We start from the raw sequence: 26,286 nt of genomic DNA on the forward strand, positions 1-26,286 counted from the left end.
TAAGCATGAACACTGAGGCTGAGGCTTACTCCTCAAGGCATGGGAAAGTAGACATTGTATAGGACAAAGATAAGCATTGGCCCGGCGTGGTAGCTCACGCCTGTAATCCTAGCACTCTGGGGGGCCGAGGCGGGTGGATTGTTTGAGCTCAGGAGTTCGAGACCAGCCTGAGCAAGAGCAAGACCTCATCTCTACTAAAAAAATAGAAAGAAATTATATGGACAGCTAAAAATACATATATAAAAAAAAAATTAGCCTAGTCCTAGCTACTCGGGAGGCTGAGGCAGAAGGATCACTTGAGCCCAGAAGTTTGAGGTTACTGTGAGCTAGGCTGATGCCACAGCACTCTAGCCCAGGCAACAGAATGAGACTCTGTCTCAAAAACAAACAAACAAACAAAAAGAAGTAAAAAAAAAAAAAAGAAAGATAAGTATTGAACTTTGGCATTTAAATTGAGATTTTTATGCTCCATAGGGAGATAATAGCTGTGAAAATAAGACTTCGAAGAGAAAAAGTAATTTTCTCACTCTTAAATTATATTTTCATAGGTTGAATCATATAAAATTTCTAATATTCAACTATTTTGGCCTAAAGAGTGGAAATTTATTATTGTTCAGCCTATAATGTATATCCGAAGGAGAACTGGCCCTAGAGTATAACATAATCGTAGAGAAGAAAGAGAGGTCATGTGATATGATAGAAAGAAAATTCTTACCTTTCTGTTGCTAGGAGGAGGAGTCAGAGAAAGAGAGTAGAGAGAAAAGGTCTGTGAAGACAAGCACAAGCTCAAACCCCTGGGAGAAAGCAGTGGGCAGGGTACAAACGCCCAGTTGGGTTTGGGGCTAATTCACTATTTTACCAGATGAGCCTGAGGAGTTTTCAAGGCTCTTCATGATATCCTATGTTGACGGGCCAGAAATAGGAGCACTTCTGGTTCCAAACTACAAGGACAAGTTGAGTTCACTCTTTCCCCCTGCTACCAAGAAAGAGTAGGAGATCAATAAAAAGAAGAAATGAATTAAATTTTGAGGTACACCACACTAGATTTTTATATAAATTTTTTTTTATTTCAGCATATTGTGGGAGTACAAAAGTTTAGGTTACATATATTGCCCTTGTCCCCCTCCGCCCCCATCCAAGCGTGTCCATCCCTAGACGGTGCGCATCACACTCATTAGGTATGTACACACCCGTCCCCTCCCCCTCCACATCTGCCCGACACCCGATTAATGTTATTCCTAAATGTGCTCTTAGGTGATGATCAGTGAAACCAATTTGATGGTGAGTACATGTGGTGCTTATTTTTCCATTCTTGGGACACTTCACTTAGTAGAATGGGTTCCAGCTCTATCCAGGAAAATACAAGAGGTGCTAGGTCACCATTGTTTCTTATAGCTGAGTAGTACTCCATGGTATACATATACCACATTTTATTAATCCACTCATGGATTGATGGGCACTTGGGTTGTTTCCACATCTCTGCAATTGCACCACACTAGATTAAAACATGTTCTTCGAAATGGGTTGTATTTAGGGAGGAAACAAACTTTTTCTAATTTTAACATGTTTGCAACTTTTTAAATTGCTACCTAATTTGCAGTCTTTTGTGTCCTTAATAGACAATAGTCCCAATCTCAACAGCTATAAAAACTATAAAGTTAAACAATTTGTCCATTGTCATATCGCTAGTTAGTGAAGGAATTAGAAGCAACATTCATATTTTCTCATACTTGGTCCAGGGCACTTTCTAATAGAGAGTCTGTTATTTGGTTTATAAGTTTTAAAGTGCTAAGACAATGATTCAAGGAAGTTCACTGGACTAATGATAAATGCTTTTGTTTTTTAAATTTTTCTGGTCAATATAGAAAAATTCAAGACTTGACAGAATGGTTTATATATTTTTTCACTTCTTAGGAGAGACCAGAATCTCAGTTTATCTCTAAGATGGCCTTTATTGCCTCGCCTATGAAAAAGAATAAATACACAGATAACATTTCTGTATTTTCAAAATTAGCTCATTTTAATTTGGCACAATTTTTTCACTTCCCCTGTGGCTGCCAAGAAAAGCACCTGTGTGAAAAAGACTTACGTTAAAGTTAGACAAAACAGAGGAAGTGTCTGTAAGAAGATGGAAATAATCAGAATGTATTGCAAAGAAAGATTGACCTTTCTGGGCTTCCAAAGCCTCAAGGTGACCTCAGATTTGCATCGTCTCCCTGAAGCTAGAGGCTAGACCCTTTTTGTCTTCTTTATGCATCTTCAAAATGATTGATGCCTTTCTGGCTTTCAAGGTGAAGTATTGTAAAATCCTCTATTTATCTAGCTTTAAACCGGATCACTATTCAGTGGGTTCTCAGAAGCAATTGGCATCTTCACTAAATAAAAAATGCAAAAGTTCAACATATGAGAATGGGCAGCAGCTCTTTATACTGGCTTCTTAAGTAAATTACAAAGAATTCATGCCCAGATGAAACCAGTATGCTTACCTTTCTCACATTTGTTGGTTAATGTACACTTTTTTTTTTTTTTGAGACAGGATCTCACTCTGCTGCCTGGAATAGAGTGTAGTCGTGTAATTATAGCTCACTGCAACCTCAAACTCTTGAACTCCAATGATCCTCCTGCCTCAGCCTCCTGAGTAGCTGGGACTACAGGCACATGCCACCATGCCCAGCTAATTTTTCTATTCTTTGTAGAGATGAGATCTTGCTATGTTGCCCAAGCTTGTCTAGACTCCTGGCCGCAAGCTATCTTCCCACCTCCGCCTCCCAAAGTGCTAGGATTACAGGTGTGAGCCACCACGCCCAGCCGGTTAATGTATCCATCTTTACTAGCAAGACATTGGTGCAATATAAAAGGAAACTTCCAGCTGTGCTTGTAAATGGTTGGGTGTGTAGCAGGGAAATCCATACAACAATAAACTCCCACATTAAAATAGTAATTGTTCAGAACTGAATAAATATGCAGGAGTTTAAATAGTTGTATGCAGCAATTCCCCCAAACAGTCCCATTGTTTCCCTGCTGTGATAAACACGGAGATTTCTTTTCCCAGGCAAGAGCCACAAGAAAGGTGGGGTCCCGCAGCCAGCAGAGGACCACTGACTCTCCACACCACGGCATTTCACATGACCCCGTCCCAGGCTAAAAGCAGTGCTCTGCCAAAGTCTAGCCCCCGGGGAATAAGCCTTTGAGGTTGTTCAGAAGTGGCAGGCTGAGAGAGAAGTCTACTTCCTTTCTTGGAGCCTAATTTAGCTGGAAAACGAAGATAGGCAGAATGTGAGTTTCCTGTAGCTTCGTGCTTTGTGTAATTTTGTTAGACGTAAACAAACTTGCTCTGCATGGCTTTTATTGGCCAACTGAGATATTTACTTTTATGTAAAATGTGACCTTCAGGATGTGTAAAAGGACAGCATCTGGTAAGAGTACACAGTAGCTCCCTCCGGTTCCCCACCACAGTCAGTCTAATTATCTGGCATTCTTTAACCTGGAGTCCCACAGGGACAGTGTATGTCAACACACTCAAGTGTGGAACACCCATTGTGGGACGTAGAACCCTTTGAGCCCTGGAGCCAGGAAGCCAAGTAACAGTTTCTCTGTCGCCTCGGGGTTTACGTGCTGGAGGAGGGGACAGGCACATAGACAGGACAATGCTAACAGTAGTGCAGGGTGTTCTGGTGGCTGAAGGGAAGCTGGGAGATGAACCTGCTGTTGGTGTACAAGGCTGTGACATCCTCATGATTCTAGAGACAATGCCACTCACTTACAATGTCATGGGCATATGCTACACCCATTCCTATATATTGATCACAGGAAGCTGAAAAAGCACATACTATATTCCTCTCAGCACCGTAAGCTGGGACACTCTGTAATTTAAATGTATTTATTAATAAATATAGATATAGAGAGAGATAATTTTTTCTTCTATGTCCACAGAGGGGATGACAATATACAGTAAAATTGAGAAAGAGGAAGAGAGTGAATACTGTAATTTTCTATGTTTTACTTTATACCACTTTTTTTTAAAGCCCTTTACCCATTTATCTCCCCATCTCTTGCTAAAAAAAAAATGCTGTCGGGAAACAAGGCCACAGCGCGGAGCAAGGAAGCACGACCGTGTCTCGAGGCTCCTCTTCCAGTCGCCTCCCTGCAAAGCATAACCTGTGTGTCCTCGTTAACGGTGGCACTATGGGCTGTAGAGCTGTTTTGTTCTTATCTCCACCGAGAATAAGTTCCTCAGTTTAGCAAAAAAAAGAAGTTGTACTTTATATTTTACTTTTTAAGTGTAGCGTTTAGAGGTTGTACCTAGGAGGTTTGGAACTTACTCTGGGAAGCCAGGGGGCTCTGCATTTGCAGAAATCACAGGAGAACAGGGGGCTCCTTTGCCGAGGGGGCGCCCTTGGGCCAGGGAGCCGGCCTCTTGTCACGCGTATCTTTCCGTCCTAAGAAGGTGTTCTTTGGAGCTGTCATATCCGAGACACCCAGGACTGCTCAGGGAGGAGGGACCATTCACTCTCCGCTTAACTTTTTTAAGCAACTGGAAATTTCCGCTCTAGGTTCTCCTCTTCCGCTCAACTCTCAGCAAGCCCCCCAATGCTTCCAGTGAGATTTCCCCAGCTTTGCTGTGGGGTCCACATAACCGGGTTCACACCTAATCACAGAACCGCAGCCGGCTCCACATGGCCCTGCCCGCACCATGCTAAGTAGGACGGGCAGACTCTTCGCTTCAACACCGCAGCTGCGATCCACTCGCGGCCCTGATCAACACCTGGTCCCACCCTCAAAGGTTAGACTGTCCGAAAGCTCCTCCACATCATATTAATGGCTATCTGTGCTTGTTTGGCAACAGAGGGGATGTTCACATGTGAACGTTCTGGAGACGGCATGATACAAGGGCATGACTAGTGGTTTTGGAGCCAAACAGCTGTGAATTTGAACCCCAGCTCTGTAATTTCCTAGCTGTGACCTAGAGTAATTCTGCAAAAGCATGAATTATGATGCCTCTTTCACAGACCAAGAACTGAAGCCCAAAGAAGCTCTGGGAACCCAATAATAAGTAAATGGCCTAGGGAGAAGTCAAAGACAGATGCCACTTTATCATATTTTCTTAAAAATTGAGTCTTCACCTCACCGGGCATCAAGTGTCCCACTTGTTCGCTCACCATCTGCTCTAAACTGACACTTACCTCTTCACTGTTGGCCACCTTGGTAACGAGCTCTACACCTTGAGGCCTCCCCAACCACAAAAGAGAGAGAAAATAATCCTGAGCTCCTGCAAAAGACATTTTCAGGTTCAGTTCTACCTAGGCTGCTGCTTTCTATTAGAATGGAGATGGAATCAGATGTTTAAACACAGCTGTAGTTACTGTGGTTAAATCTTACGTGGAGATTAAATCTATTTGAAGAATTTTTAAACATATGAAAAGACTTTAGGCTCCCTGAAGATAAAGAGGAAGGAGCCTTAGAAGAATGTTCCCCTAGACATCTCTGGAGATCCTAGGAGTAGTTAACAAGAATAGGCCTTTTAGATTGGAATCCGTTGTCAACTTCCTGAGATAAAACCAGACGAACTGCCTGAAGACTACACAGTTTTTCCAACCAGTAGTTCGCGCATAACAGGGCGTGTGCTGGAGAGCAGAATGCAGTTAATGCACTTGGCAAGATCCACGCCTCCTGATTCCTGGCCTTATCCCCGGTGGAGGTGGATGGGAAAAGCCATCAGAAACAGAGCCGAGGGGATGCATGCCTATGCCTAACCATCCACATTTGTTTTGACCAGTACTTTACCATGTATTTGTATAAATATAGATAGAAATGGTGAGGGGGTAGAGATTAAAATAACTGGGAGAGGGACAGAATTAGTGTAACTTTATAAATGGTGCAAAACCAAAGTAACTGTTCCTTGGAAATCAGAGCAGAGAGAACTAGTAAGAGGTAAGATCGACCTGGTGATAATGAATGTCATGGAGGAAACAAGTTTCACATTTTTGGGATCTGGAGAGCTGATTAGTTCAGGATGTTTATAATCGGAGAAACTCACATCCTCATTTAATAAATCTTGCCTCCCAGAGCCACAGATGGAAATTTCTTCTATAGTTTCCACCCTGACTAGTGTAGGTCTACAAGCTCTCATCCAAGCCTTGGGGGCCAAATATGTTTCAGAATGTAGAATCTTTCAAATGGGCAAGGTAACCAAGGTAGGGTCTGGGGCAACACTCTATAATCAAGTATACTAATATTTACACTGAGTGGAATGCATAAATACTATAAATAGCCTTTCATCAGTTTAGATTAAGTTTTGCTGCCAAATGAATTTAGATCAGGTCAGGTCAGATTTTGCCACCAGATGAGCTATGAAAAACTTTAATTTTCCAGAAGATTTTGGAAATAGAACTATGAGATTGTAAACCTGTACAAATGGAAACTTTTACTTGACTGTTCTACCAAACAGAAATATTAGTTTATTTACAGGAAGTTGGGCAAATTTGATTTGGGGAATGTGCTTAGAAATAGTATGCAGACAATAACTATAGTTAACGTTTCTTGAGCAATTACTATGTTCCCAGCACTATTCTAAGAGTTTAACGTGAATAAACCCACTTGTTTCTTACAACATTATGAGATGCTGTACTGATGTGTTGATAGGCCTATTGAAAGAAGAAGAAACTGAGGCACAGAAACTTTAAGTAACTCTGCCAAGCTCACACAATGATAGATTGGAAGGGCCCAAGTTTGGACATAAATTGGTCCCTTCCCACTAAATCTTCATATTAGAATTTTATGTTCTACACAAGGTATATAGTACTTATGTATCATTCTAGTCACATTATTCTTGACAATAGGAAGCTAAGGGATATATTTTACATTTTAAGTTAGTATAATACAGGCATAACTCAGAGAGATTGTAGGTTCAATTCCGACCACTGCAATAAAGTGAATGTCACAGTAAAGTGAGTCACACAAATGTTTTGGTTTTTCAGTGCATACAAAAGTTATGTTACACTATATTGTAGTCTATTAAGTATACAATAGTACTGTGTCCAAAAAACAATGTACAACCCTTTTAAAAATACTTTATTGCTAAAAAAGGCCAACAATCACCTGAGCCTTCAGTGAGTCATAATCTCTTTGCTGGTTGATGGCTACTGACTGATCAGGGTGGTGGTGACTGAAGGTTGGGGTTGCTGTGGCAATTTCTTAAAATAAGACAAAAATTAAGTTAGGCACATTGATTAACTCGTCTTTTCATGAAAGGTTTCTCTATATATGCAGTGTCATTTGATAGCTACCCATGGTAGAACTCTGTTCAAAACTGGAGTCAGTCCTCTCAAACCCTGTCACTGGTTTATCAGTTAAGTTTATTGTCATTTCAAAAATGTTTACAGCATCTTCACCAGGAGTAGATTTCATCTCAAAACCACATTCTTTGCTCATCTATAAGAAGCAACTTCTCATCCACTGAAGTTTTATCATGAGACTGGAGCAATTCAACTACACCTTGAGACTCCACTTCTAGTACTCCTGCTATTTCTATCACATCTGCAGGTACTTCTTCCACTGAAGTCTTGAGCCCCTCAGAGTCATCCATGAGGATTGGGACCAACTTCTTCCAAACTCCTTAGTGTCGATATTTCGACCTCCTCCCATGAAGCATAATGTTTTTACTGGCATCTAGAATGGTGAATCCTTTGCAGAAGTTTTTTAATTTACTTTGCCCAGATCCATCAGAAGAATCACGGTCTATGTCAGCTATAGCCTTGCGAGGTATCTTATAAAAAGTATTCTTAAATAGTAAAAGTCAAAATTGCTTCTTGATCCATGGGGCTGCAGAATGAACACTGTGAGCAGACATGAAAAAATATTGATCTCCTCATGCATCTCCATCAGAGCTCCTGGGTGACCAGGTGCATTGTCCATGAGCAGTAATATTTTGAAAGGAATCTTTTTTTCTGAGCAATAGGTCTTAACAGTGGGCTTAAAATATTCAGTAAACTGTGCTATAAGCAGATGTGCTATCATCAGGCTTTGTTGTCCATTTACAGAGAATAGGCAAAGTATATTTAGCGTAAGTCTTAAGGGCCCTAGGATTTACAAATGGTGAATGAGCATTGACTTCAACTTCAAGTCACAAGCTGTTTTAGCTCCTAAGAAGAGAGTCAGCTGTCCTTTGAAGATTTGAAGCTAGGCATTAATTTTTCCTCTCTAGGTATGAAAGTCTTAGTTGGCACCTTCTTCCAGTATAGACTGTTTCATCTACATTGAGAATCTGTTGTTAGTGTAGCCACCTTCATCAGCTCTCTTAGCTAGAGCTTCTGGATAACTCGCTGCAGCTTCTCCATCCACACCTGCTGCTTCACCTTGTACCTTTATATCATGGAGATGGCCTCTTTCCTTAACCTCAGTATCTGACCTCTGCTAGCTTCAAACTTTTCTTCTGCAGCTTCCTTACCTCTCTCAGCCTTCATAGGATTGAAGAGATTTAGGGCCTTGCTCTGGATCAGGCTTTGGCTTAAGGGGATGTTGTGGCTGGTTTGATCTTCTATCCAGACCACTCAAAGTTTCTCCTTATCAGCAGGAGGTGGTTTCGCTTTCTTATCATTTGTGTGTTCACTGGAGTAGCACTTTCGATTTCCTTCAAGAATGTTTCTTTTGCATTCATCAACTGGCTGTTTGGCACAAGAGGCCAGGTTTTGGCCCTATCAATTTTCGACCTGCCTTCTTCACTAAGCTGTTGATTTAAAGTGAGGGACATAGAGCTCTTCCTTTCACTTGAGCACTTAGAAGCCATTATAGGGTTACTAACTGACCTAATTCCAATATTCTTGTGTCTCAGGGAGTAGGAAGGCCTGTGAAAAAGGAGAGAGACAGGGGAACGGCTGGTCAGGAGAGCAGTCAGAACACACACACCACCTATTGATTAACTTTGCTCTCTTATATGGGCATGTGACACCCCAGATCAATGAAAATAGTAACATCAAAGATCACTGATCACAGATCACCATAACAGATATAATAATGAAACAGCTTGAATATTGCAAGAATTACCAAAACGTGGCGCAGACACGTGGGGTGGGCCCACACTGTGGGGAATGATGCCGGCCGACCGCTGCATGGAGGCCGCCACGGCCCTGCAGAGTGCGAAGACACAGTATCTGAGAAGCGCAGTAAAGTGACATTCGATCAAACGAGCTACGCCTGTACCTTCGAGAAGCTTGCGTTTGTCATGGAGTGTCCTTTTTAATGTGTGAGCATCTGCAACTTTTTGTCTTAAAACTGAGTCAGTTAACAGATCATTGATATGAACAACTGGATTATGAACAGTATATGAAGAATTGAGCATTTGTATTTTTCTTTGAGGATAGAGATTGTTTTTTGGTCATTGTTTTATCCCCAAGGCCTAACTTAGAAGCTTGTGTATAATATACACTCTATAGGATGAATCAGTCAGTCCAAATCTCAAAAAACAACAAAAAAAAGAATGAGTCTCATTAAAAATGCTGATTTGTATTATTCCATTTATTTACGTTTTTCTGTTGGTTGATGTTAATCCATTAGAATTTTTTAAGAAATCAAACTTTTATGTCGGTTTGTTTTTATATGAAAGTGTAGCATTGACGGGAACGGGGCAGCAACAGCCTGGCCTGTGGTCACCTGTTTATTTTAGCTGGTCCCTCTGACTCCTGGCTGTGCTTACCTGTGTGCACAACGCAGCCCTGCGCATGTGCCGTGTAACACGTCCAGATCAGATCAGGCCTTATTCCAGAAGCGCCTGGAAAACGCCTGCCCGTCCAGTTTTACCGCTGCGGAAACCTGACGGCCAGAGCCGGCGGCTCCGCCCGCTTCCCATGCCTGTCTCGCACAGTATCCAAGGGTCCTTCCACTCAGAGCCTTGTAAGATGACAGAATTGAGGATCCCCGAAACCACACCACAGGACAAACTATATGCGGGTTTTTAAAGTTACCTTGAGCAAAACATGTAGTTCTAGTACTAATGTCCAATATTTATTCGTTAAGGAGTTCATGGACAAGAAAAAACTCCTTCCTGGGCCTGTCGGTATTTTGCGTCCCTGCCCTGGTTCTGCAGGATTCGCGGTTCTCTCCCGCGTCCTGCCCGCCCCAGGTTCGACCCGATGCGGAGTCACTCTCCTCCCTCAGGGCTTCTGCACTCGCGGCAGTCTCCTGTCTCCGTCTACAGTGCTCGAGGCCTGCCTTCGCTCAGAGCACCAAGCCTCGCCCACAGAGGTTCCGCCGCACGCGCTGCTTTGCCACGCCCTAGGACGGCGCTGGGGCTTTAGAGTCACTCCTTCCAAAGCACCCTCTGAACAGTCGCCCGATGCCTGCTCATTCCTGTAGCTTTTCCTGCTGCTGCGCGGCCTCGCTAGCTCGCTCTCTGCCTCCTCTCGCCCTTTGGGACCCTCTGTCCCTCCTTCCAGTCTGTCCTGCAGTGGCCAGATGGACTATTTTGACAGCGTGCAACTTCCAGGTGGGGTGAGAGCAGGTAGAGGATTCCCCATTGGCGAGCACACGCACCCTTGGCTACTGCCCGCGTCACACCGCCACACTTCCTCTCTGGCAGTTCTGGGATCACGCGGGCGTGTGTTTACACACGCAGAGAAACACACGCCTGCATTCCTGTCCCATCCTTGCAGAAAGATGATAATAGGATTTAAGATGTTCTATTTGCTTTTCACACATTTCTTATAACCCTGTTAATGTAGAACCAGTTTTAGAAGGTTTTTTTCCGTTTTAATTAAAACTCCTATTTGCCAACATTCATATTTTCCCCATCTGAAAGACTCATGCTCATATGCAAATACATAATTTTGTGATTTATCATCACTAAGGCTCATAATTTCCAAGAAGCTAAAGAGATATTAACCAATTTATTTCTGCCCACCTTTGGTACTTTTGGCCTTTTTTCTCTTTAAGAAAGGGCTGACAAGTCATTTTGGGGTCATTGGTGACATAAGAGAGATACTAAATAAGCTATTTACTGTAACCCATGCACCTATTGAAGAAGACAGAGTTATCATTCCAATCATTACCCTCAATTCAACTCAGCAAGAATCTAGCACTCACCATGTACCCACCACTGGGCAGCATAGATACCGTATGGCCTGACATACCGGGCATAAGGAGCTTAAATGTCAATGCGTACGTTAACAGCACGATGCATTGCGTTAAAACAGTTTGGAGTATATGCTCAAATGTCCAAAGTCCCTAACATGTAGAGTTGGGGAAAATTTTCATTAATTATATAGATTAACATTTTTATTCTATAAATGAAGAGGCCAGCACACAGAGGGTCTAAGTTGTCCAAGGTTTTAGGAAATTACAGCAGTAGCCACACCTGTGAGTATAGGCCCTGAGCCCTCCCCTTGCTTCATCTGGGAGCTGCCTCCCCTCCCCGTACTGGGTCATGCAATTCACTCCCTGGGTCTTGGACACCGTTAATTTGTCCAGGGGTATATTTTAGAATATGTAAATAATTTCTTTTTACTTTGTGATATATATGGGAGCTATGCCAGAAATGCTGACATTTCAGGCATTAAACATCATTGTGCACTAAAAAGTACATCCTACTATATTTCTTCTTATTTATTTTGACGTTTAAAATCTCCTCAAATGATAAATATCAAAGCCAGATTTGGACCTAAACTAATTGTCTATATTAGTTCTTTCGCCAAAAAATGATTAATTAAATTTCCCCAATATCAATATGTCACAATGAATAAATTCTTAGTCTTTGTCAAAATCAGTAAACTGTGTCTGAAACAACTAGCTTCTTATTTTGCTGGAATTTTGATACAGGTGTGACTTTCACTAGATGTTTCCTATAAATTTGATTTTTATGATTTGCTTTATTTTAAGCTATCTTCTAGACAACAATTACTAAACTTATTGAAACTCTTACTAAGAAAATGACTACAATATGAAATTCATAATAATTGGGAGGGGCCTTAATGTATTATTTATTTGTGCATTCAATCATTCATTCATTCGTCTTTCTGATTTTCTTTCGTTTCTGTCAGAAAATTACTGTTATAAATTGCATTGTTTAAATGCATTACAATATTGTAAGCTTAAACACTAATCGTGTGGCCCACTCACTGATTCAGAGAGGAATTTGTAATCCAAACCAGCCAATGGGAAGAAGAGATATTTGCTGAAGCTTACGGGAAAAGTAAGCTGCCTATTTTTCTATAGTAAATACAGGTAGAGACTCTCTTTGACACTACACGGAACGAGGAAGGATTCTCCCTAGAAGACAGCGGCAGCCGTCTGGCTATGAGAATAGCACCAGGTTGAGGACAAAGCTGCCAGTGTAAAGAAAGAGCAGAGAGACCGACCACAGGAAGCCAAAGGTTCAGTTACGTTATTGAAGCCACCGGTTCAAGAGTTGCCTAAAGCTAACACTATCTCTGGAGCCAATACATTCTCTATACTACGTAAGCCCATTAGAGCGGGGCTTTCAGATTGTTTGAACAAAAATAGTACTGAATGATTCACTATTACTGGCATTGGTATAAAAACAGTTTTGTTAACTGTGGCAGACACTATGAGTCACCGACACAAAAGACACTCTTATTCCTTGTTGATAAAACCCCAATTTTCTTCATAATTTAGGCAAATAATGTATTTCAGGGGTCCTCCCCATCTGTCCCAGAATGCTATTTTCATTAGTCTTAACCAATCAGGGTGATTTTTTTTCATTGTCAAGGGCTGCTTTAGGAATATGATATAACCATGGACAAAAAATATATGTATATGAGGTAAATTCTGTTGCAAGCATCACGGAAGGTTTCCTAACTTTTTAAAATGGGAGATAAGACAGGACTTTCTTTTCCAACTTTTAGACAATGCCTTGTGAAGAATGCAGCCACCTTGCAAACAGAAGGGAGAAACAAGAAATCCCAGAGTAGCCAACCTGGGTTCCTTGAGCCACAAAATGAGCTAACCCTGGAATTCCCCAGCCTTCACCTTGCGTGCAATAATAAATTTCCCGTTGTGTAAGTTGCTGATAGTCACATGTCCTGTTGTTAGGAGCTGAATCACCTGGAATGATATTGATTCACAAACAATATTGATTCTTTGAGGCTAATCCCAAGTTAAAAATCACCTTCCTTGACTGATTAAAGCCAATCTTGAGTCTTAAAAAGAAACAGATACTTTCACACTTTTAGGCACACTTTGTCATTTGAAGATTTGAGTTAAGTAGTTCGAAGAATTGAACGGATTAAATTTTAAATTAATTAAAGAAGATTAAATTTAAATAATTCCTGTACCTTAAGCCAGAGACAAAATGAAAAGTTGGCCTGCTGAAAACGAATGCTCGCCTTTGTTTATCCAGGTGGTTAGGACCAGGAGACACTGGGAGGCTCATCTTGGAAAGCAGCCAGAACAAACGCCCACAAGCCTCAGTGGTCACCCTGCTGCCAATTCCTAAGATTCTTAGCATTTGCTAGATCAGAATTTAATAATACATAGAAACAAAAAAGAATGAGACACCTGGCCTGTGGCTTTAGCTTCTAAAGCCAAGAATATTCCATAAACAATTGAGCAGTGCTCAGCGTATGATACCCGCAGGTATGTTGTGACCCCAGATCAGCAGGAGATACTGATGGGACGAGGCTTCCATGGGCTTCCGTGGATACCTGATGGTACAGGCAGGCCGAGGTGATGCGGTTGAAAAGTTACCTGCACATTTCAGACCTGCTCCTATCTGTACAAATATTCAATAACGTGCAAATATTTTCTGCTTTGGTGTGATTGCTGAACAAGTATTTAGTAATAGGACATAGAGTAGGTGCTCTCTAAATGTTTATTTTTCCCCACTTCCCCCTTCTCCCTCTCTTTCCTCCTGTCTCACAAGTACGGAGGAGGGGGCTACAGAAAACAAATGAAATCCTAGTCATGGGAATTCTTTGACATCTCTAAATCTCTAAAAATCATATATAACATAATTTTTATATTATTTATGTACAATACACCCCAAATATATATATACAACAAAACTTCCCAGGATCAGTGCAGAAGCATTTTGCTGAGTATTCCATCAGTCCCCTAGATAATTTTTTGTACTTCACTAAAGTGCCTTGGATTTGAGCCCAACTTGAAAATAACTCAGTTACCATTAGCTCTGATAATGTTCTCAAGGAATACAATGTACCTGATAACGTAGGTAACTAATGGGAAAAACATCTATGTAAATTAGCATTTGAACTGATATCAAAAGATTTCCTAAAGTAAGAAAAGCTTGTTTGAGTCCCCTCTTGGGGAATTTCTCTATCACTTTTGAGTTATCTTTGTAATTTCAAGATGAAATTACATCTTGAAAATGCAAAAAAATAAAATCAAGCTGATAAAATTGCAACAGCATGCCACAGGAGAAGAAATCGAAAGAACTGTGTTCCTCAAGATGTCCTCAAGAATAGGGCATTTTTATGCTGCCATTTTAACTTGCCAGAGACATCCCTGGCCGTCAATCAATCCCTGAGTCAATTTCATACTATTTTCTTATTACTGTGAACTTTAATAGCAAGTTGCCTAAAATAAAAACGAAAGAAAGAATTGATAAAAAATAAAGTTAGATATGATTGCTTGTATTGGGGGATTTGTTTCTGTGAGCTATCTCTCACTTTGACATTTTTTCACCCACTCCAACCCTCCTGTTGCTTCTCATGCACTTAAACCACTTCCATGGCTCCTTCCCTAAAACCTACTTTTCCCTTGGTCTCTTCTGAACTGAAACCTGTAAATTCCAACAATAAATGTCCAAGTGCTCAGTTGTGCCACTTCAAAGCCCATTTGTACCATCTGATAAGTGACCCCACTAGCTTGTTACTTCATTATGGCCATCTATTATATTTCCACAAAGTGACTAAAACCGAGAAGGAATTGTGGAGTTTGGACAAATCCTTGATAAAATAGTACCCCACAGAGATTGAGAATATGATTTTTGAATGAGAATTATAAGGATGCCGAGGTGAAGGACAATGCAGGAGCGTACTGCATGACCTAATGGAGATGGAGACAGTTAGACAAAGTTAAAAGATGTTCAGGAGTTTGAATCAACAGGATCTTGTGATAAGATGGATAGAAGAGCATGGGGGGAAAGGAGAAATCTAAAGGAACTGTCACATTTCTGACTGTAGCAAGTAGATGCATGGTGATGCCATTTCACTCAGCTGGGGAATATTGGTAGGAGATCAATTTCAGAGGTTGCATCATGAGTTCCATTTTGGACATATTATATACGAGGTGCTTATGAGATATCTTCACGCAGGGGTCCAGGGTCCAGAGCTCAGGTCTGATCTAGAGCTGTAAATCTGAGTCTCATTCACACCAGTAGATTGCAATAAAGGCCACAGGAGTTAATGAAATGACGGGTAGAGAGAAAGAAGAAAGTTTAAGACCAGGAGTGTAAGGATCTCCATGCAGTAATTGCTCCGAGGAGAAGCCCACATAATGAGACCAAAGGAGCAGCCTGGAAGACTGGAGGAAAACCATGTCATGTTACAGAAGTCAAGGGAGGAGTGCTCCAAGGGGGACTGTTGACGGGGCAAATGTTTAGAGATCAAGATGAACTTGAAGCAAGTTCATTGGATTTAGTGATTTTGGTGACCTTGGCCAGGCCAAGTTCAGCAAAGCAGCCGAAAACAAAAGCGAGACATGAGAAAGGTGCAGCAGTCCCCCTTCATCCACAGTTTTGCTTTCTGAGGCTTCAGTTACCCAAAGTCAACTGTGGTCTGAAAATAGGTTAATACAGTGCAGTAGGATATTTTGAGAGACCACAGTCAGATAACTTTTATTATAGTATATTGTTATAATCTTTTTATTTTGTTATTAGTTATTGTTGTTAATCTCTGATTGTGCCTAATTTATAAATTAAACTCTATCATAGGTGTGTGTGTGTAGGAAAAAACATAGGGTTTGGTATTATGTGTGGTTTCAGGTATCCACTGGGAGTCTTGGAACATATCGCTTGTGGGTAAGAGGGGCTGCTGTATGAGGAAGGGAGTCAGAGAGTGCAGACAACTCATCCAGGAGAAGTGACTGTGGAGGCGGGAAGAGCACTAGAGCAGAAACTGAAGGTTATTAAGAAGGGAAAGGGTCTTATATCCTTTAAAGATGGTCACAATTGCATGTGTTAACTCAGAGTTTACTCACGGCTTGTTTGCTCCCTGTTGACTCACGGCTTGCAGCCAGCAGGAAGGCGAACACTTACAAGGAAGAGAGAATAACAATGGCTTAAGACTCCGAGAAGGCAGAAGGATCTGGAATCTAGAGTACTCTGAATGTCTGGAGACCCCCTGTTGCTCCCAGCTGAAATCCAAGTCCACTGGCAATATTGCGCCTAAGTGAACACTCTGGGTCTCCTCTGGTGGGTAGATTTTTTTTATTACTCAGATGTTTATTAATTCTCTCTTCTATTCATCTCCTATTGCTACTGTGACAAATTATCACAAGATTAGTAGGTTAAAACAACACAAATTTTATTATCTTGTAGTTCTGGAGACCCAAAGTCCAAAACAGGTGTCAATGAGCTGAAATCAAGGTATCAGTAGGGCTGTGTTGCTCTTGTCAGTTCTCAGGGAAAATCAGTTTCTTTGCCTTTTCCAGCTGCTTTAGGCCACGTCCATTCCGTGGCTCGTGGCCCTTTCTCCATCTCCAGTGGCAGCAGTGTGGCGTCTTCAGATATTCCTCTGACTCTGCCCCCTACTTCCCTCGCGGCACCCCTGTGACTACACTGGGTCCACCCAGATAATCTAGGACAATCTTACCATCTCAAGATCCTTAACTTAATCACATTTGCAGTCTCTTTTGTCATATAAGGTAACATTCACTTCGCTTTGGGGACGTCTTTGGGGGGAAGGTATTATTCCGCCACCTTTGTGGGCATCGCGGTGGGAGGGCGGTTGTTTTGCCGACCACATTTCCCTATTTCTAGAGTCTCTGGAAGCTTGCTGAGAACTAGGGATGCAGCCCTCAGAGCTTGCTCCGTGTGACGTTTTACACAAGTAAAAACAAATTTCAGCAATGTCATTCTCAAGTGATAAAGTGGTCACTACTTGGAGAATTTGTTCTGAGAGTTATGTGAATATCCCACTTTGATGGTACCAGTAGCAGTTGATTTCATCATTTTTAGTATTCGGGGCAAAATAAATGACCAACCCAGATAAATTCTGTGTGATCCTTCAGTTGTGATAGTACTTTCTGCAGTTATTATACCTCATGCACAGATTTCCTACTGCAGCCAGGAGGCACTGACTCCGGGCCTCGCACAGTGTCCAGGGAGCTGGTAAAGCTCACTGGCGCCGTCATTGTCACCCCAGGGCTAACCAAAAGAAAGAAAATGAGGGATGGGTGAGGAAAAAGAAGGGAAGGGGCTGTGTGTGGGGAGGTATAGGTTGTCACTCAAAGTTTTGCACACACAAATGACAGTATCCCTGTGTCCTGTCATCAGGAACATTTACTAGCAATGTCGAGTCAGCTAAATCAGAATTGCTTGCACCGTCTCTCCACAAAGGCCATTCCTCTGCATAATTTAAACAACCAAAATCCTCATAAACAGAAACAGTGGATCCTTTATCCCATCATTCTCAGGGGGAAAAAATAATTTTCCTTGTCATTATTAAATAATAACCCTGCCAATACTATTATTACTATAGCATCATTTCATTTCTCAATGCCACACAACACCAGCCTTCTTAGCAGCCTTCTTGGACGTGTGTGCTGATTGCAAGCAAGCTCCAAGAACAAACCTCTGGATTCAGATCCTCAGAAGGGCCTTTGCTTCCTCCCTAGCTATTGGTGGTGTAGCTGGTAAAGTTCTCTGGAAGCTGAGCAGTCACTGTGCTTCCACCCGCGGTGTGATCTCTCTCTTCTCCCTCTGGCCCACCGTCTGTTTCCCACCCACTCCTCGTGGGAAGGAAAAGAGAGACTCCTCTGCAGACCAGCTGGTGAGGAAATGGACCTATTCATCCACTGAAACAGAAACGGAAGCAAAACAAAAACAAACCTTCAAACACTCATCATTTTCTCTGGATGTTCTGGAGATAATTAAGCCAAGTTAGAACTGGCAAGACGTTGCTAGGATGTAAGCTAATTACATGGGGGAGAAGGGGGGCTGGAGGACCATGGATGCATTCAGTCAGCTGGTAACATTTAAAGGCAGAGCCTCGGCGGTAGCCAGTGCCACAAACAGGACAGATGTGGTCGCTCCGCGCTCCAGGTGCACAGACTGCAGCCTTGGCGAGAAGAGGCTTGCCTGGAGATGTCTGCCCTACCTTTCAGGAGTTAGCCAAAAGCTTGGTTCACCATGCCTCTTGTGAGTCAGTAGAAATCCAGTTGTGAAAACCTGGCTGAGCATCAGAATTACCTGTGAAGCTTTGTAAAAGTATAGATTCTCAGGCTCCCTTTAGATCCACTCATGCAGAATTTCAGAGATGAGGTCTTGGATTCTCCATATTACAAAGCTTCCCAGGTGCCAGGTTTGGGGAACCATTTTTGTAGCTTACAGAATCTAAATCCCAGATCTGGAAGAGGTCTGGGGGATCAACTGTTCAAACTTTTCCATTTTCTATCAAAAATCAAAAAAAAAAAAAAAACCTCAGAGACGTTACACACACTGTGGTGCAATGGCAACAGTTTATTGTTATTTTTTAAATGCAGTTGTGAAAAGCATTGTTTGAAAAAAATATGCCTAAGGTGGAAATGTAGGGTCCATCCTAATGATACACAATTGAAACCTTGGGACAGGCCCTTTCTATGGTGATTCGTTTGTTCACTTTACAAATGCATACCTGCTCTATTCCAAGCACTATTTGGGGCACAGGGGATACAGCAGGAACAAAACAATGAGAAAGCTCTTCCTTTGTGAAGTACAGTTGTCCAGGCAGAGGAAATAGCAAATGCAAAGGCCCTGGAGTAGGAACATGCCTGGTGTGTTAAAACAGCCCTGAGGATTGTGGGGCTGTAGCAGCAGCGTAAATGCTGCATTGACTCCGGAGAGAAGGAAGAGGAGGAGCCGGAGATGTGTCAGCGAGGTGCAGGGGGCCCAGATCACACAGGGCCTTGAAGGTCAGTGTAAGCACTTGGGTTTTTCCCCTACATGGGATGAAAAGTCATTGGAGGATTTTAACAAGAGTGTCAAGACTTAACTTAAATTTTAATGAGACCTCTCTGTGCGGAGTTGAAACCAGACTAAAGTAGCAGAAGCAGGGTGACCAGACGAGAAGGCATTGCAATACTTCGACTCTGTGTGCGGGGGAGGGAGAATTACCATTTAAATAAATGATAAGCAGGGGCACCGGGTGAGCATATGCCTCCGAGTGAGCTTCAGCAGGAAGACAGGAACCTGCAGTTCCCTGGGTCTGCTCAGCTCCCGCCCCTCTCACGGTGAGAGCGTCTCACTGCCGCCCGCGTGGAGCCAGCACCCGCGGCCAGAGATGCGTGCTTTCGTTCTGCACGGCCCCTAAACACTGACCAAGTCCTCAAAGTGTCCTCGTCAGCCAGGCCCCTCCCCCTGGTGCTGGAGACTGGGGCCGTGCTAGGGTCTGCATGTCTGTGGCTGTCCAAAATGCGTATGTCGAAATCTGATCTCCAGTGCGTTGCTACTAAAAGGGGAGGATTTGGGAGGTGACTGGGTCATGACCAGGCTGCAGGAGCCAACATCATTAGCAGAGCCTTCATGCGTGGGATTGGTGCCCTGATGTTAATAAAGAAGCTTGAGGGAGGCTGTTGGCTTTTCCACCACGTGTGGACGCAGCTAGAAGGCTGTCACTAGACACTGAACCTGCTGCCACCTTAATCTTGGGACTTCCCGGCCTCCAGAACTGTGAGAAATAAACTTCTGCTGTTTATAAATTCCCCAGCCCATGGTATTTAACTGCAGCAGCCTGAGCAGACTGAGACATGCTGGTGCTGCATCTGCTTGGGGCCCAGATGAAGCCGAGCAACAACTGCTTCCTGTGCGGCCTCTCGTGCCCTCGCGGTTTCTGTGTTTCTTTTCACCAGGTGATCGAGGGCACTCTGTCCACGGTGCTCAGGAGCACTGCCCCACGTCGCCAGCCTGCAGCCCTTCCACCAGGGTTTCAACTACGTATCTGCTCCCTTCTAAGGCACTTACCAAAACAGATCTTTGCAAGCCCTTAGATTTGGGCCTGCTGTTAGGTGAAAACCTATTCTGTCCAGTCTGCCATTGCACCTCAATTTTTTCCTCTAAAACATAATCCTAAGACTGATTTTCACTATGATACCCAAAATTCCTGGCAATGGGGGAGTATGGGAAAAAATTAAAAAAAAATTCCCAGCAAATATCATACCACATTTTAATTTTCTTAAGTGACCAAACCTGCTAACTATTCAAATCTATTCTTATAATGCTGCTTGTTTTTCCCAAATCAGTTAACGCATGTCGACATCAGATGTGTTCTGAGTGCGCACAGCCTAGCGCAAGGGCGAGACCCCTTTGAGGTCGGTCGCTTGGTGCTGTAGAGACTGCTTTTTTGGTACAGATCAAAACATTGAAGGGGGAGGATGGAGAAAACTTCAAGCTATAAGACTAATCTGATTTTTAAGAGGTAAAATATTTGTACTAAAAGAATATAAAACAGTCAATGAATCATTTATTTCAGAGAATTGCCATTCTCAAATGCCCATTGTAAAAGTCTAGAGAAGGATAGAAAGCTAGGAAGGTTATTGCTGTTGTTCTGTTTGTTTTTTATATTGACGTGGGAAGGATATATTTATGACGATGTGCCAATTTGCAAGTCCAAGTATGGCAAGAGATGAAACTGGCCTCCCTGGTGGCTGCGGACAGTAGGCACGGCTTTCACAGGCAGCCTGCGGTGAGTCAGAGCGCTGGGAGGAAGCTGACATGGTCTTCAGGCCAAACAGGAATCCCGGGCGGCTCCAGCGGAATGAGGCGTTTAACCACCTCACCGGTGAGAGTCTTTCTTGTTGAGTAAATACTTGGCAGCCTCCTCATTAGCCTGAAAGGCAGAGAGAAAAGTAAACTTTCACGAGTGACTACCTAGCGGAGGTGTTGGTTTACGTTAATCCTGAACGCGGTTCGCAGCCTAACTCAGTGCGGCCTCTTCCCTGCCCCACTGCGGGGCTGCAGCTGTAGGAGCCAACATCACATCTTAGCCATTCTCTGTGTGCCCCAATCACTATTTACTGGTGAATGAATGAACGAAAAGATGACCACGGAGCATACTTATGATCTGGCTGGGAACAACTGTTAGAGGCATTTGAATCAGAAACTAGATCAGTAGCTCTCAGCATTTCTCTATTTAATGCATGCTTTTTGGTGGCACCAGTAAAAGGATCTAATGGGGAACATGCCTCTTTAGAAAGAAGAATTTAGAAAATCTTTAAAAAGTCTTCCTGCCATTCATTGGGTTACCTTTCAGCCCTGTATCACTGTTTACAGAAAACTATTAACTTCCTGGTGTCATGAAGCAATGTTTCCACCTGTTCCAGCTCTTTTGACCTAATGTGACATCACACCTTCTTTCATTAGCGACAAGCTGGCCCCACTGTGCTCCCGGTCTGTGTGTGGAAGTCTCCCACCCATCGGGTCTCCCGCGACAGTGCGCAGCTGCCGCACGGACGCTGCAGATGTTGCTCGTTGGTTACAGTTTAACAGCCAGCCTATGAAGAGCTTGAGGGGCACCGGTGTCTGAGAGCCACGTGCTTAGAAAATCATCATAGAGAAGTTTCAGAAAGAATTCCGGTCCTGGGTGGCAGGCGAGAACAGGGAGCCCCCAGGCGCATTCCGACTCTCAGTTTCTAAGCTTCAACTACAATGACCTCTGCTGTTACCTATTTACTTATTATTAGTCATTTTTGACATAACTGCCATGTGGCACTTCACTAAAAACGCGAAGATTTTGAGGGTGTGAAGAATGAGAAGCTAGGAATGGCCAAAGAGAAATGTCACCATTTCTTCTGGACCTTTGATCTTCCAAGGCTGACCTAGAAAAGTGAGCAGAGCCCGTCCAGTCTCGGGCAGAAATCTCCTACCATCTCTGCTCTTTCTAAATCTTTCCAAACCTGCCCAACTTCCACCACCCCTCTCCTGTCCCCTTTTTGCATGACCCTAAACCCTCATTCTCACTCCTGCCTCGTTTCTATCTCAAGCAAAGGCAGAAAGACGGGAAAGGATGAAAAATGGTGTGTGCTTGGAGAACCTCCGCAGTCGCAGTGCGAGTGATGAGTTCATGACGACTGTGGCTGCTCAGGCTTGTCCCCTCTCCCCCCCATACACAAAAGAGCCTTTCTCGTTGCAATCTCCGGGTCACCTGGAGTCTCTGGGTTGAGGCCGAGATTACCTGGTCCGACAGCAGCACCGCCAGGCTTCAGGCAGCCCCAGCCGTGGCAGGACTAGCTGAGCTGCGAGCAAAAGCTCAGGAAAGACCACGGGTATTTGAGAGCTGGGGCAGAGCCGGCCAGATCACAGGGACACATGCGCCTTCCTGTCACAGATGAGGGAGGCTGGACAAGGAGAGGGAAGTAGGATGGTTAGTGGTAGAGTCCAGAAAACTCACTGGGTTGGCCTTGGACACTTTCCAGTACAAATAGGATGTGAGACTCTTGGAGTTCCCTACTTTGTTGAAGAGTTTTAAACATTTTTGTTAGTTGTAATCTGTTTAGAAATGGAACAAAGTATATTTGTGTTATTTGTGTAGAGAAATCGTTTAATAGTAAAATATACCTCTATGGGAAATTCCCTTTGTTGGTGTCCGCACCCTTTAGCTTGTCTCCCTCCAGCATTGTCACTTCATACTTGAGGACAGTGCAGTGGGAATCCAAGCCCTCCTGCCAGCTCTCTTTTTTACAGCTTCATGTTCTTCTCTACTCCTTTTCCAATTGTCTTCTCCCTGTGCTCTGGACTGAATTTGTGCCCCCAAAGTTCCTGTGTTGAAACCCTAATCCCCAGTGTGCTGATGTGTGGAGACGGGGCCTGTGGGCAGTAGTCAGGCTTAGAGGGGGTCACAGGAGTGGGGCCTTCATGACAGAGTTAGTGCCCTTAGTGGAGGAGACATGAGAGAGCTTTGGGTCTCTCTCGTAGCCATGGGAGGGTGCAGCAAGAAGCCAGCCAGTGAAAGAGCCCTCACCGCAACCTGCCACCCTGATGCCCGAGCTGGGCTTCCAGCCCCCACAGCTATGAGAAATACGTTTCTGTTGTTTTATCACCTAGTCTGTGCTGTTTTGTTACAGCAGCTTGAGCAGACTAAGACACCTGCTTCTCCTCCTCTTATTTTCTTTCTACCTTCTTCCTCTATTACTCTCTTCCAGACAGAGGTAGTGGCCTCGTGACTGTGACTGCCTGTGTAATGCCACCTTGCTGCATTTTTTGCCACTTTCTCATTAGCACTAGGTGAACAAAGTATGCTACCTATACTTCATTATCTAAAAAAAACCAAAACTTGTTGATCAGTTTGACCAGAAGTAACATGAAAATCCTTCATTTTATAGATTGGTTCAAAATAACTTCTTCTGAAAGCAGAGGAAAGACTAGGGAGAGCAGAGGTGGACGGAGAGGTCAAAGGGAAAGGAGATGGCAGACAGGCACGCCTGAGACAGGCACCCAGGGCAGCACCCCTGCACCTCGCCCAGACCCGCACCCCCCGCCCGTATCTCCGCTCCTCCTCAGTCTCTTCCCACCGCCACCTTGCAATTTTCAACTAGCGACATTTAAAACATGTAAAAATAAATAAATAAAACGAATTTCAAAATATATTTTATTTAACACAATATATTCAAAATGTCATTTTAATACATAAGCAATGTAAAAAATTTAATGAGCTATTTCACATTATTTAAACTAAATCTTCCAAGTCAAATATGTATTTTATACTTATAGCAATCTCAATTCAGACTAGCCACATTCAGTTGCTCAATGGTCCCATGTGGCTGGTGGCCACCGTGTTGGGCAGTGCAGCTCTGGCCACACGAAAGCAGGTGAGGCCCTGGCATTTGCGCAGGTGACAAAGGCCTCCTGACACATGGACCTTCTCCGCATCTGGAAAGCTCAGGCCTATTGCAAAGACAATGAACTAAATGTTCCTTTGACATTCGAGATTTTTTTCATTGCTCTTATTTAACCTATAAAAGCTCCTCAAACCAACATCTCCTTAAATATTATTATAATTTTAAATACTGTAATAAAAGTTCAAAACAAAAATTTACCCATGGATTCTTACAATTTAATAAATCACTTATAATAATTTCTAAGAGCAGAGAATAGCCTGATCTCTCCTCTGATCACTTCCGGGAAGCCAAAAACACCCCGCGCACTGTACAATATGGTGCTCGAGCTTTTCCTGTACGCTCTCCTGGGACGTGATGACGGCCAGTGGATTTTATCTGCTGGGACACGGGTGATCCCTTGTGTCGTGCACTGCCGCAGCAAGGCTGCCCATCTCCAGCAGGTGTGCAGGTGCCCACCAGTCGCAGGCGCCTGTGCCCAGAACTGACAGTGATGTCTCTCTCAGGTACAGCCGTGGGATCTATCTTCACCGGGGACTGCATGAGTGCTGGACCTTCGATTGTAGCAATCAACTGTAGAGACCACGCGGCAGGGTCATTCGTGCATTATTAGAGCCATTATTCCGGAAACGATACCCAAGCCCTTGACTTCCCTTACTGTTTATACCGAAGTCTGTGTTTTATACAGCTCCGAGAAATGTAATGATGGGAATGTCAAGAGTGGCAGTGGGGATGGTACTGCTGAAGGCTGGAAAGATGGGGTTTACTTTGAGGGGCTCAACTTTTTGATGGGCTGGCGCGGTTTGTTCTCAAGGACTCCCTGTCGTTTACGGAGCCTCTCTCTGCCTCCTTCCTCAGGCCTTTGTGCTTATCTGAGGGGTAGCTGATAGAAACTGATAATGTTTTCAGGTCCAGGAGGTATCTGTGATTTTATTAAGAAATGCTGAAAAGCCTTCAGGCCTAAAAGAGAGGAATCTTATGGACGATACCATGCTAATAGAGTTATCCCGACTCACTCCAAATTATACCCCTGCCAACTCTAAAGCTGACTCGGGTTAAGAAACTAGTCTTTTCTCATTATCACTTTCCCCAGAGAGGGCAAAGACAACGTATTTTTTTTTCAGTCGAATTAAAATTCAAATTGAAGCATAATTCTAGTTGATTGTAGCTCTCGTGAAAGATTCTTAGGGAAAGAATAACATGAAACTTGGGACGGCTGTTGTTTGTAGATTGGATTTTCAAGGACAGCTCATTCCCATGGTTAATTGGAAGTTAAATGTGTATAAAAAAGAGTTGGCAGGGCTGACTCTCCTTATTCTCAAGAGACTTCCAAGTTCTTTTTTCATGAGCACCCAGAATCTTTCCCCTCACTGGGTCTGGATTTTATTCTCAGGGTATCTAACCAGATGATGTAACATCTGTGGTCTCTTTTAAGAACGTGAGAAATGAAGCTTTTGTGTCTTTCCTCTCTTCGAGTTCTGGGAAATCCAATTAAAACTGCTCAGGCTTTCCTTTTCTTGTTTACTTTAGAAGGCAACTTGATGGAAGAGTTCCCTGGAGGTCTCCCACCTGTGGAAGAAGGTGAGAGAAAAATTAGCCTGATTATGGAGTTGTCGACCCAGGTTTCCCTTCAGACTGAGAAGATCACTCAGCTGGAAGAAGTTTTAGAGGAAAAGGAAAGGAAGATTCAGCAGCTGGAAGCTGAGCGGAGACTCGATCCTTCCCGAGAGGTCGAGGACCTTCCAGAATGTTTACAAGAAATCCCAAGAAGCATCACTCCTGTAGTCCCTGATGAGGATTTGTAAAGATTCCCAATAAGAAAACAATAAAAGTTTATTAAGTGTCATCAAGGTAAAGTCCAGAACCCAAGTAGTCTCCTCACTGGCAAAGTTCAAGTGCATTCATGGGTTTGAATGTATCCTATAATGTTTGTATTGGAAAGAAACAAAACAAAGGAAGTGTTCAGAAGCAAACACTGAATGTCTCCCCTTCAGACAGTCGTCACGTAATTCACACAGCTGTAGAGTACTATGATTTTAGACATTCCTGCTAACAGCTGGGGAGAGAGGAACACAAAACTAGACAGATAGTGAAGGAATTTAGCATCGTCCCCTTAGCAGACAGAGGTTTGTCAGACGGCAAGAAAGAGTAGCACGCAGCTCTGCTGTGAGCAGAAAGGGGTCGTGGAGGGCCGGCTTCCAACCGGTCAATGTTAGAGGCCAGCGAGCAGAATCTTTGCCGGCAGAGGAAACGGCCATGAGGTCTGTCCTGTCATGTCCTCAGGAGTTT

At 43.3% G+C, this 26,286-nt stretch overlaps 1 protein-coding gene across 1 annotated transcript in view; it reads left to right on the top strand.

The window, feature by feature from the left end:
* Nucleotides 1–25,843, top strand: part of CCDC192 (coiled-coil domain containing 192) — a 194,472-nt gene extending 168,629 nt beyond the window's left edge. The window contains exon 7 of the mRNA XM_069492784.1: nt 25,528–25,843. Coding sequence (XP_069348885.1) covers nt 25,528–25,802 — 275 coding nt within the window. The 3' untranslated portion in view covers nt 25,803–25,843. The remainder of the gene's footprint in view (nt 1–25,527) is intronic.
* Nucleotides 25,844–26,286: the final 443 nt, after the last annotated feature.

The sequence above is a fragment of the Eulemur rufifrons genome, chromosome 17 (assembly GCF_041146395.1).
Source record: "Eulemur rufifrons isolate Redbay chromosome 17, OSU_ERuf_1, whole genome shotgun sequence".
Classification (NCBI taxonomy): Eukaryota; Metazoa; Chordata; class Mammalia; order Primates; family Lemuridae; genus Eulemur; species Eulemur rufifrons.